Source organism: Macaca nemestrina, chromosome 17 (genome assembly GCF_043159975.1).
Source record: "Macaca nemestrina isolate mMacNem1 chromosome 17, mMacNem.hap1, whole genome shotgun sequence".
Classification (NCBI taxonomy): Eukaryota; Metazoa; Chordata; class Mammalia; order Primates; family Cercopithecidae; genus Macaca; species Macaca nemestrina.
In genome coordinates, this window is record NC_092141.1 from 24,732,183 (window position 1) to 24,744,574 (window position 12,392).

Consider the following 12,392-nt stretch of genomic DNA (forward strand, 5'->3'; position numbering starts at 1 on the left):
ATTGGCAGAGCCGCACACACCTCCCTGGCGGCGGGAGAGCCTCCTGGTCCCCTGGCTGGGCTGGAGTTGCCTTCGAAACACAAGATCACTCTGGGTCTCCTGCCCAGACTGCATGCTCCTGGGGGCAAGACACTGTCCTCTTGCCCTGACATAGCAGCCTTGACAGGGGTCCGGCCAGGCTCACCTTTCTCCTCAGAGAGCAATCTTTAGAGTGCCAGGGCCACACCCACACCAACCCTCCCACCACAACACAGCTGTGTCTCGGAGTAGCCAGGTCAGTTCTACCCTCACCCGACAGCACAGTCCTCCCAGGCCCGTGGCCCCACTTCCTTGGCATTAATCTCAGCCTCTTCCTGCTTCAGGGAGCAGGAACTTTGCCAGGAAGCTGAAGGATGAACCAGGACAGTATGTGAGACAAGGATAACTGAGGTCTGGGCTGACCAGGGCCAGACTGGACAGTGCCAGCTCCAAGGCTGACAGCATTCAGACGACAGCAGGCCCAGGTTCATGGAGAAGTATACACAGTGACAACTACCGACAGAAACAATTATAATAATCACAGATGATGGGGTAGTGCACAGAAAGGGGGGACCTCTTATCACCAGAAGGCTGCAGTACCTCAAGTACCTCCCATGCCCAGAGTGGCGGGCAGCACAGGGAGGCACTCACTGCCTGGCCCTGCCAGCCACCAGGCCCACTCTTGATGGGTGGTGCAGTGCAAGGTATTTTGAGGACACATGTCCTGAGGACCTTGCTCTTCATCCTTCACAGCGGGGACATGGGCCCCATGTGAGCAGCACAGGTATGCCTGCAGCAGGATCCCTGATGCCACGGCCCCCTGGGTGCCCTGCAGTGCTCAACAGGAATGCCACGAGGGCTGAGGCCCAGCTGGTGGTGGGAAGCCAGCAGTGCCCACAAGCCAGCCCTTCCTCTGAGGGGCAGCCTTTGTGTTATGGACTTGGGCTTCCCGGGGCGGGGGTGCCCCGCTTATCCAAAGCAGCTCTGCCTGGACTCAGAACTGTGATGAGAAAATCACATGCATGTTTCAAGGGTTTCCTATGCCCTGTGTTCTCCTACATTTGAGTAGGGGCGTGTTGACCACACACAAGATGCTCTAACACCAACAAGTGCACCCTCACAGAGCTGAGATGAACCTGGACCGTGGACAGGCCGAGTGGCCCAAGGATCTGGCTCCCTGAAGGAAGTTACATGGAGAGCCTTCTCTAAGAACATGGCCAATGCCTCCCAGACAGCCTGCTCCACTGCCTCTGTTCCAGTTCTGTCCAAGTGTGGGATTTCGTTAAGCAGGAACTGGGCAGCCCCAGCAGTGCCCTCTACCCAAGAAAATCATGCTGTCCTGACCTGGTCATCAAGCAGACAGACCTGTCATCCATCACCTTTACTGGTTCCATTAACATATATATTAATAAGTCTGCTAATACACAATTCACCAACTTAATGCATGCCATACATTGGTTTTTTGGTATTACATTCAGAATTGTGCAGCACTATCAAAATCAATTTTAGAACATTTTCTTTTTTTTTTTCTTTTTCCTTTTTTTTTTTTTTTGAGATGGAGTCTCACTGTGTAGCCAGGCTGGAGTGCAGTGGCATGATGTCAGCTCACTGCAACTTCCACCTCCCAGGTTCAAGCGATTCTCCTACCTCAGCCTCCTGAGTAGCTGGGACTACAGATGTGCACCACAGCTCCTAATTTTTGAATTTTTAGTAGAGGCAGGGTTTCACTATATTGGCCAGGCTGCTCTCAAACTCCTGACCTCAAGGGATCCACCCGCCCAGGCCTCCCAAAGTGCCAGGATTACAGATGTGAGCCACTATGTACAGTCCCATTTTAGAATATTTTCATCACGCCAAACGAAAACTCCATTTCCCCCACAGCATCTCTGGCCCTTGACAATCACTCATCAACTTTCTACCTGAAGTAGGCTAAATAACGGTACTTAGAGAGATCAGGTCCTATTCCTTGAAACCTGTAAATGTTACCTCATTTGGGAAAAGGGTCTTTGCAGGTGTGGTGAAGTTAAAGATCTTGAGACAGAGTGTTATAGAGGTGGACACTAAGTGCAATTGCCACATAAGAGGGAGGCAGAAATTCACACACACACAGAAGACGATGTGAAGATGGAATATAGAAAGAATCTACTCAGTGACGCTGGCCTTGAAAGACTGGAGTGATACAGCCACAAGGCAAGGAGTACCAGCAGTGACCAGAAGCTGAGAGATGTGAGAAACAGGTTCCTCTACTATAGCCTTCCTGCTGCCACTGTGATTTTTGCCCATGGTACTGACTTTGAGAACTTCTGGTCTTCAGAATTGTGAGAGATTAAATTTCTGTTCTTTTAAGCCATCAAGTTTGTAGGAACTTGTTAGAGCAGTCACAGGAAACATATGCATTTTTTTCCTACCAGGAGTGGGGTACCTAAAATGTGGCAGTGGCTTTGAAATTGGATAATAAAGTGGTGATGGTAGAATTGTGAGAAACCATGATAGAAAAGGCCTAGGTGGCCTTGAAGAGGCTGTTGGTAGATACGTGGATGTTAAAGACTCTGTCACCCACACTCTGCCTTAAACGAATTGAGGAACTTAATAGAAAGCCTGTGTTATTTTCAAGAATACATATACTGTCACAAACAGAATGTTGGTAAACACATGAACATTAAAGGTGATTCTAAGGGCACAGAGGAAACAAGGAACATGTTACAGGAAACTAGAGCAAAGATGTTCTTTGCTATAGAATAGCAAAAATTTAGTTGGATTGTGTCCTACAGCTGTGTGGAAGGCAGAATCACAAGCAATGAGCTTGCACATTTAGCTGAGCAGACTTGCAATCAAAGCACTCAAGACTCAAGCTTTGTTTCTTTTTCCCACTTATAGTAAATGTAAGAGGCAAGAGATAAATTGAGGTACTGTAAAGAATAAAAGTACAACAAAATAGATAAACTGAGGGAAGAACTGTTATGCCAAAAAGAACCTAGACTTGATGATTTGGGAAATTCTCAGGCTATTCACATTGGAAAAAACCAGAATACTAAAACTAGGAGATCCAGTTAGGAAAGCGTGTTCTGTAGAAAATGCCAACGGTGTGACATGCCTTGCAAATTTTCCTAGTGCCAAAGATATTAAACATGTGACTCATGAATCCCCTCAATCATCTCACAGAAGTGAGGCAAAGAAACTAAATTATCTAGGAAAGATCTGTGGAGAAACCTCATCTAACGCCATGAATTCCATCATATACGCAGAAATTCCACAAGGATTTTAGAATGTTCTATGAGAAGAAACACTGCCATCTTGGACTAGAAAGTTTAGAGACTAGAAAAAATCATAGAAAGTTTAGAGACTAGACAAAATCAAAGAACTCCCAAAATTCAGAGGCAGAAAATAGGCTGATAAAACTACTCAGTCTCAAACACGTGCTACTCTTTAAGAAAAGGAAAGATGACCATGAGAGCAGTCATGGGGCTCAGAGGCCAAAGCCATGGACCAAGAGATAGAAGCCTCCAACTTTATGGTATCTTGTTATGGCAGCCATGGGAAACAAACATGCTATTATAGATAGTATCCATCTTTGGCATTTTTTTTTTTAATGGAGTCTTGCTCTAAGCCCAGGCTGGAGTACAGTGGTGCAATCTTGGCTCACTGCAACCTCCACCTTCTGAGTTCCAGTGGTTCTTTTGCCTGAACCTCCTGAGTAGCTGGGATGACAACTGTGCACCACCATGCCCGGCTAATTTTTGTATTTTCAGTACAGATGGGGTTTTACCATATTGGCCAGTCTGGTCTCGAACTCCTGACCTCATCATCTGCCTGCCTTGGCCTCCCAAAGTGCTGGGATTACAGGTGTGAGCCACTGTGCCTGGCCTCTTTGGAAATTTTATAAAAACGCAACGTGGTCTTTTGTGACTGCTTCATTTACGTAATGCTTTAAAGCTTCATCCATGTTGTAGCATCTATCAGTCATACATTCCTTTGTGTGGCCATATGATTTTCCATTGTGTGGAAATTCCACACACTGTTCATCCATTCAACAGCTAGTAGACATTTGGATTGTTTCCACTTTGTGCTATTAGGAATGATGTTATGATGCTACAACAGTCTGTGTTATGTTTTTGTGTGGACTTGGTTTCTTTTCTCTTGAGTATATACCTAAGAGTAGAAAACGTCTGGGTCATACGGTAACTCTACATTTAATTTCTTGAAGAATTGTCATACTGTCTTCCACAGCAGCTGTACCATTTCACATTCTCTCCAGCAATGTATGAGAACTCCAGTTTCTCTGCTAGGTGTGGTGGTTCACACCTGTACTCCCAACACTTTGGGAGGCCGAGATGGGTGGATCACCCGAGGTCAAGAGTTCGAGATCAGCCTGGCAAACACGAAGAGGCCCCCCTCTCCCTGTCTCTAGGAAAAATACAAAATTAGCTAGGTGGTGTGTGCCTGTAGTCCTAGCTACTCGGGAGGCTGAGGCAGGAGACTCACTTGAAGCTGGGAGGTGGAAGCTGCAGTAAGCCAAGATTATGTCACTGCACTCCAGCCTGGGTGACAGAGAGGGGCTCCATCACGAGAAAAAAGAGAATTCCAATTTCTCTACATCTTTGTCAATACTTATTATTGTCTATCTTTTTTTAAATCACAGCCATTATAACGGGTACAAAGCGGCATCTCATTGTGGTTATTTGCAATCCCCTAATGATGCTGAGCGTCTTTTCATGTACTTCTTGGCCATTTTAATCTCATCTTTTTGGAGATACTTATTCAAATATGTTGCCCATTTTTCAGCTGCATTTTTTTTTTGGCGTTGAGTTGGAGAAGTTCTTTATGTATTCTGGATATTAAACCCTTACCTAATATATGAGTTGCCAATATATTCTTGTTTTCCTTATTTTGACAATGTCTTATGACGTACAAATTTTTAACTTTGATGAAGTCAAATTTATCTACGTTTTTTGTTGCATGTGCTTTTTTGGCATCACATCTAAGAAACTGCTGTTGCCTAATCCAAGGTCATGAAGATGTATGCCTTTGCTATCCTCTAACATATAGTTTTAGCTTGTAAATTTACATTTTTGACCCATTTTGAGTTAATTTTATGAAAAAAAGTTGAAAATAATTAGCCAGGCATTGTGGTGCACACCTATAGTCCCAGCTACTCAGGAGGCTGGGGTGGAAAGATCACTTGAATCCAGTAATTTGAGGCTGTAGTGAGCTATGATCACACCACTGTACTCCAGCCTGGGCAACAGAGCAACACCCTGACAAAAAAAATAAATAGATAAATAAAAAGCTGAAGGTAGAAAAATATCTCCATTCATCAGAGGCATGTGAGCATCTCTGTCCTCTCTTGCTCTCCTGGGGAACAGTTGGGCCTTTTTGTCCCTTGATTCTAGCTGGTTGGTGGCTCAGCCCAGGCCTTCCTCTCTGATAAATTCCAAAGTGGCTGCCCCGTTCTGATGCCGCCTCAGCCTCCCTAGTCCCTGAGTTTCACCTTTGTTCTCTAATCAGGGTTCAATTCTGTACAAATAGTTTCCAAACTGTAAACCAGAAACACATACTACTTTTCCATAATGCTATGTTAAGTGCAAAATAGATAGGTATTTAATTTTAAATGGCCAAGTAAGCAAATGTCCAGAAATACATCCAGTTCCAGTAAATATATCTCCACACTGTCCCTCTAGGTGCTGACACAGAGGTGTCATTCAATAGGTACCAAATCTTCTTGAACCTTCCCTTCAGGAAGTTGGCTGGAAAGTTTGGAGATGCCGTTATCAGTATCGCCTATCACCCCCAGGCATAGCTATTTTTGTATCCCTGAGTCTCCCTTAGACAGAGAGTAGTCCCACCCATAGAAATTAAGGTGTTTAGAAATTAAGGTGAGTGTTGGGTATCTTTTGCTTTCAAAGATTCAGGAGTCAGTAAGAGATGTGACTAAGAGCGTGGGCTCTGACATCATCAGCAAAGTGACATCCTGAGCAAAACAATTAGTATCTTCATGCCTGAGTTTTCTTGCCTGTAAACTGGAATGAATGGTATTGCAGCTGAGTAGGGATCAAATGAGTTCACACGCATGAGGCATGCAGAACAGGGCCTTGCAGGCAGACATCACTGTAGAGTGCACAAATGGGGTCCAGCTGTGAGAACTGGAGCCAGGCAATGAGAGGATAAGGAGGGCTTTAACTTGGGGTGCTAACACCCACACTGAAGGCATGAGCTCACTCCAGACAATTTGGTTAATTCCTTTAAGACAGGTACACGCAAAGCTTTCCTTGCTTTGAGGTATACACTAGACAGCCTGAGGTGCCCATTAGCGGCCTGGTTTCTTTTGTGATGGGCACCTCTGGACTCGGAAGCCTGCCAGGATTGCAATGGAGGGTCATCCTCCTCCTCCATGACCCACAACCTCCCAGAGTTTCTTGGGATCTGGAAACACAGAGAAATTACTCCTTCCTATCCTCTTCCCTGCTCACGGTTTCACGTTTTACATTCATTCACAGTTGTTACAACAGGGTCTCAGGGAGCAGGGGCACGTAACAAGTGTTCCCAGGCTGCATCTGACCCAGAGCGTGTCCTACCACAGTCCACCTGCTGAGCTGACCCTCACAGCACTAGCTGGCATTCCCTCCACGTGGAGCTTGAGCAGTAAGTATAAAGATGGCCACCAGACAACAATATCCCAGTAAGATGTCTGCCTCTGCAAAAATGATGTAGAACATTTCCAACACAGCTCTTATAAATATTTGTCTTCCAATTAGACAGAGCTTCTTCCTGGAGTTAGGAATTTAGAACCAGCTTGATAAAAATGGACTAAAATCATTAAGGCACAGTGTGTGGGCTGCAGTAATTTGGGGGCCAAGGCAGAGCAAGCTGTCATGGAGAGGGGCAGGAGTTCTGCTGGACGCCTCCTTTGGGAGAGAAAGCTTAATCCTCAGGTGGTGGGAAGGTCTCTGTGGTAGCTAGTCTCCATGATGCTCCCAAGATGATCAACGGTCTGCCTGTACCTACAGGCTGCTGCTCTTATCAAAATGTGGAGGTGAGTTACCCTCCCCTGAATCTGCACTGGCCTTTGAACTTACTGTTTCCAAGTGTTGTTCTAGGAGCTGTGAGGACTGGCAGCTGCCATTTCTTCCTCCTCCTGGAAGCCAGCTGCCATGTTGTAGGAAAGTCCAGCTATGCTGCTAAAGATACCACGTGGAGGCCGTGTCAGGAAAGTTGACGTGCAGCCACTTGAGTGAAGGCTATATGGCCTTCCCGCCTGGCTGGAGGGAAAACAGCCACATGGGAAGTCACAAGTGAGACCGGGGGAACGGCCCAGCCATGTAATCCCAGCTGCCCCAACTCCTGACCCACAGATGCAGGAAAAATAGTAACTCACTGCTTTAAGCCCCTAAGTTGTGGGGTAGTTTGTTATGAAGTAAGTAACAATGCTCAATGAGTAAGTGTGCCTTTCAAAAATCTGAGATAGTTTAATAAGTCCTTATAAAAGTTCATTTAATTGTAAGAAAATACCAACTAACAAAAACAATTTAAAATGTTATTTTTTAAAAAAACAGAGACAAAAAGACCAGAGTCAGTGTTTGCCAGGCATAGTGGTTCAAGCCTGTAATCCCAGCACTTTGGGAGGTCAAGGCAGGTGGATCAATTGAGGTCAGGAGTTCTCTACTAAAAATACAAAAATTAGACTGGCATGGTGGCGGGCACCTGTAATCTCAGATACTTGGGAGGCTGAGGCAGGACAATCACTTGAACCCAGGAGGCGGAGGGTGCAGTGAGCTGAGGTCTCACCACTGCCCTCCAGCCTGGGCAACAGAGCAAGACTCCGTCTCAAAAAAAGAAAAGTCAAGAGTGAAAGTCTCACTGTGTTGCCCAGGTTGGTCTTGAACTCATAGGCTCAAGCAATCCACCAGTCTTGGTCTCCTAAAGTTCTGGGATTACAGGAGTCAACCACTGCGCCTGGCCAAAAATTGTTAAATTTTTAAATTAAAAAATCCCTCAAAATAGGCCAGGCACAGTGGCTCACACCTGTAATCCCAGCACTTGGGGAGGTTGAAGAGGGTGGGTTCTTTGAGGCCAGGTCAACACCAGCCTGGCCAACATGGAAAAACCTCATCTCTACTAAAAATACAAAAATTAGCCAGGTGTGGTGCTGCAGTCCTGTAATCCCACCCATTCGGGAGGCTGAGGCAGGAGAATCGCTTGAACCTGGGAGACAGAGGTTGCAGTAAACTGAGATCACACCACTAAACTCCAGCCTGAGAAACAGAGCAATTCTGCCTAAATTTAAAGAAAAATTCCCTCAAATAATTGCAAATTATATATCTAATAAGAGACTTACATCCAAATGCATAAAGAACTATTACAACCCAACAATGAAAAGAGTAACAACCCAATTTAAAAATGGACAAAGGATCTGAATAGACACACTTCCAAGAAAATATACAAATGACCAAAAAGCACATGAAAAGATGCTCAACATCATTAGTCACTAGTCAAATACAAATCAAAGCAATGAGACACCAATTCAATGGCTACAGATAAATGGTAACAAATACTGCAGAGGATGAGGGGAAACTGGAACCTCATTTAAGCTGCTGGTGAGAATTCAGAATAGTGCAGTTGCTTTGGGAAACACGTAGCAATTCCTCAAAAGGTTAAACACAGAGGTACCATATGACCCGGCAACACTACCCCAGGTATATACCCAAGAGAAGTGAGAAAACAGCCCCCACAAACACTTACACATCAACTGTTATTCTGCTTATTCATAATAAGCAAAAAGTAGAGACAATCCATATATCCACCAACTAATGAATGGCTATAATAAATGTGATATACACATCCATACATGGAATCTTTGACAATAAAAAGGAATAAAGTACATACCAAACATGCTTCACGGACCTTGAACCTTGAAAATATTATGTTAAGTGAAATAAGCCAGCTGTAAAATAAAAACATGGACTGTACAATTGTATTTACATGGAAAATTCAGAATAGGAAAATCCATGCCAGTGAAAAGTGTAAGTGGTGGCTGAGAGTTGAAGGAAAGGGGAGTGTGTGACTGCTAACAGTTACAAAGTTCCTTTAAAAAATGCAGACTGGGCCAGACGCAGTGGCTCTCATCTGTAATCCCAGCACTTTGGGAGGCCGAGGCAGTCAGATCACCTGAGGTCAGGAGTTTGAAACCAGTCTGCCCAACATGGTGAAACCCCATCTCTACTAAAAATACAAAAATTAGCCGGGCATGGTGGCATGTGCCTGTAATCTCAGCTAACCAGGAGGCTGAGGCAGAAGAAATGCTTGAACTTTGGAGGCAGAGGCTGCAGTGAGCCAAGATGGCGCCACTGCACTCCAGCCTGGGTGATAGAGCAAAACTTAGTCTCAAAAAAAAAAAAAAAAAAATGCTGACTGGTCATGGTGGCTCACACTTGTAATCTCAGTACTTTGGGAGGCAGGAGGATAGATAAAACCTGGCAACATAGTGGGACTCTGTATCTACAAAAAAAAAAAAAAAATTAGCCCGGTGTGGGGGTACATGTTGGTAGACCCAGGCCTGGGATCATGCCACTGCACTCCAGCCTGGGTTACAGGGACACTGTCACCAAAAAAAAAAAAAAAAAAAAAAAAAAAAAAAAAAAAAGTTGTAAACTTAGGCTGTGTGGCTCACACCTGTGACCCCAGCACTTTGGGATGCCTAGGCAAAAGGTCTGCCATGAGGCCAGCAGTTTGAGAACAGCCTGGGCAACACAGTGAAGCTGCACTTCTATTTATTTATTTATTAATGAATATTCCAAAATTAGATTTTGATGACAGATGCAGAACTCTGTGAATATCCTAAAGACCACAGACACGTAAAACCTTGAAGTGTGAATTACATAATGCTCTTAAAGAAAAAGCTTATCACATGCATGCATAGACAGAGCCCACTCCACCCACCTCAGCCCCTGTGCTCTTGCAGCTCTATCTTGCACACACACGGGCACACAACTGCTTGTATGTTTCATTCATTTCTGGTAAAACGGTTCTGTTCCAGGGAGCACACACAGATGAAGGGAAGTGGTCACATCAGGCCCTCAGTGTGGTGCTGGCCCAGGGAGAGAGCCTATGTGGTAGAAAACCCTTATCCTCTACTCCACCCGGGATGAATCCTTCTAGATAACTTAGCAAAAAGGGACAAGGATGCTTCTGGCTCATGCCTCAGGGCACTGTGGGGCTTCGGTAAGGACCCCTCGGAGGGGCTGAGAACAAACGAGATTCTTGCTCACGACACTGATCCCTTCCACAGGAGCAACTGGGGGTCTAAGTGAGCTCTCTGTAGGATTCACAGGGGCTCACCACAGATGGAAAGTGCTGGCTGTGAGGTCTGGGGCCAGAGGCTGGGCCTGCATCCCAAGTGTCCTCCCTGTACCATGGACACACAGGAGCACCCAGAGTGCTGCAGGCAAAGCCAGCTGTGCCTGTGATCAATGAGCAACCACCCCACTCCGACTCCTGGTGATCAACCAATGTGCAACGCCCCCACCCCGACTTCCTGTGATCAATCAATGAGCAACCACACCACCCACACTCCCTAGGACCCCCCAGAGAAGGATTCCAGAGTCTGTGACACTCTCCTTTCCAAGCCTCTCTGGCAGAGGGGCTCCACCCGCTAAGGTCTTACTTGGGGCTTGGCCTTCAGGAACATGGCTCTCCATATCGTTGCTGGATTTACTGTGCGCCACGCTAGCTTTCCTCATGGCATTCTCGCTGAAGCACAAACAGAGAAGAGAGGTTTGGTTACACCAGCGAGTCCAATGCTGCGGGGCCCTGGCCAACAGGTCCTGCAGAGCAGCTGCTCCTGGTAACAAGGTGCTGTCCTCAGCACACCAGTCTGGCTGAGGTCCAAAAGAGACATGAAGAAAGGGGCACTCAACAAAGAGCAATGACAGGCCGCTGAGCCAGGGAGAGTGACCAGGATGATGAAACAGAAGGGACTGGAAAAGTGGTCACCATGGAGCAAAGAGGGAACCATGGCACGAAGGGGTGGCGGGCTAGTCCCTACATGAAGGAGGAGGTATGCATTAGACTACGGCGGCAGCTGGTCTCTAGTTCCTAGTTCCTGTTCTCTTGAGTGGCCTGGATCCCCACCAACTCTGCCAGCATGGTAGGACCCAGATTTCTCCTCTGTAAAATAAAGGGGCCACAAGAAGTCATCATTCAGTCCCTCCCAAAGCAAGGGTTTGACCCTGTGTGGGACAACGCAGGTCCTATATGTGGGATCAGAGAGAAGCCCCAACTTCAACACCTTCTAGCTGGGAACAAGAGGAGAAAGAAGACAGAAACATGAAACGTTATCTTTAATAACATTTACCAACAATTCTGTACTGAGAGATGGAATCCTATGAAAGGTTTTTCATCACACTTCTGCTCCGCAGAGACAAAGAGCCATGTGCATCAGTTAAGCTGGAGCCAGCTTGAATGCAGCCCACATTGCCCCTGACATTCACAGGGCAAGACGGGAACAGGAGTGCATCTGTTAGGAAGGCCTGGCCTGTGGCTCCCAGGGACTGGCTGCCCTGGTCTGCTCATGGCCTGCCTTCTTCCCAGGAGGAGAGGTCTCTTCCCTGCCTGGTCTCCGTGCAACAGCTTTGAGGTGGTGGGATGACCAGGTTGAAGAAATGTACTTGGTGAGCTGAAGGCAAGGCGGCACCAGACACCAGTGGATTTGCTGGTGGACAAGCGCTGTCCTCTCCTGGGTAACATCACAGATGACATGCACACTGTGGGCACCAACTGTCAGCAACACTGGGCTTACTGATAAACAAACAAGCGAGTGTGCCAGGGCTCGGGGGCCTTGTCTCGGAGTGAACTGAATAGGCCCAGTCCAGCTGGTGCTAGAAATAATTCTGATCACTCCAAACAGTAATCAACCAACCCCAGGAAACAGAAGGACTGTGCACACGGGGCTGCAGCAACACAACTGTGATTCCTCAAGACATCACAGAAAGGAGACTCAATGCTGAGACGCGCACACATCTGTCTTCATGTGAAAAGAAAAACAAAGTGACACTGTCCTACCCCTGCTCAATTCAAAAAGCATGCTTGCAGCTCCCACCTCCCTGGGTGCTTTCTGAAGCCTCAACTGAGGCAACAAGGCAGCAAGAGGTTCCTGCTCACCAGGCATCCATGGGTGAAACAGAAAAATAAGGGGAAAGGTCACTAGGGCCACAAGAGATGAGAGTTATTAGTTCAGGAGGATGAGAACCAGCTCACACACAGAGTGCAGGGTCAGAGTCCTGGTGAAGCCAGGCAGGGTAGGCTGGGAGGACCCTGTGCACATGGTCTGGGGCTGGCAAGGGGCAGGCTCTCCAAACCCAGAGGCTGAGAAGGGAGCTGCT

The 12,392-nt window shown here is 46.5% G+C and overlaps 1 protein-coding gene across 12 annotated transcripts in view; it reads right to left on the reverse strand.

The window, feature by feature from the left end:
* Window positions 1–12,392, reverse strand: part of LOC139359501 (centromere protein I-like) — a 59,401-nt gene that overhangs the window by 13,895 nt on the left and 33,114 nt on the right. For 8 of the 12 annotated variants that reach the window (XR_011615540.1, XM_071082537.1, XM_071082538.1 and 5 more), the window contains one exon: window positions 10,676–10,761. Coding sequence is in view for 10 of the 12 variants with exons in the window: in XM_071082537.1 (XP_070938638.1) it covers window positions 10,676–10,761 (86 nt within the window). In the remaining 2 variants the exon portion in view is untranslated. Of the gene's footprint in view, window positions 1–6,302; window positions 7,275–8,898; window positions 8,957–9,878; window positions 10,762–12,392 lie in introns of those variants that run through there. The other 4 variants (XM_071082542.1, XR_011615539.1, XM_071082540.1 and 1 more) reach the window with 4 other exon arrangements.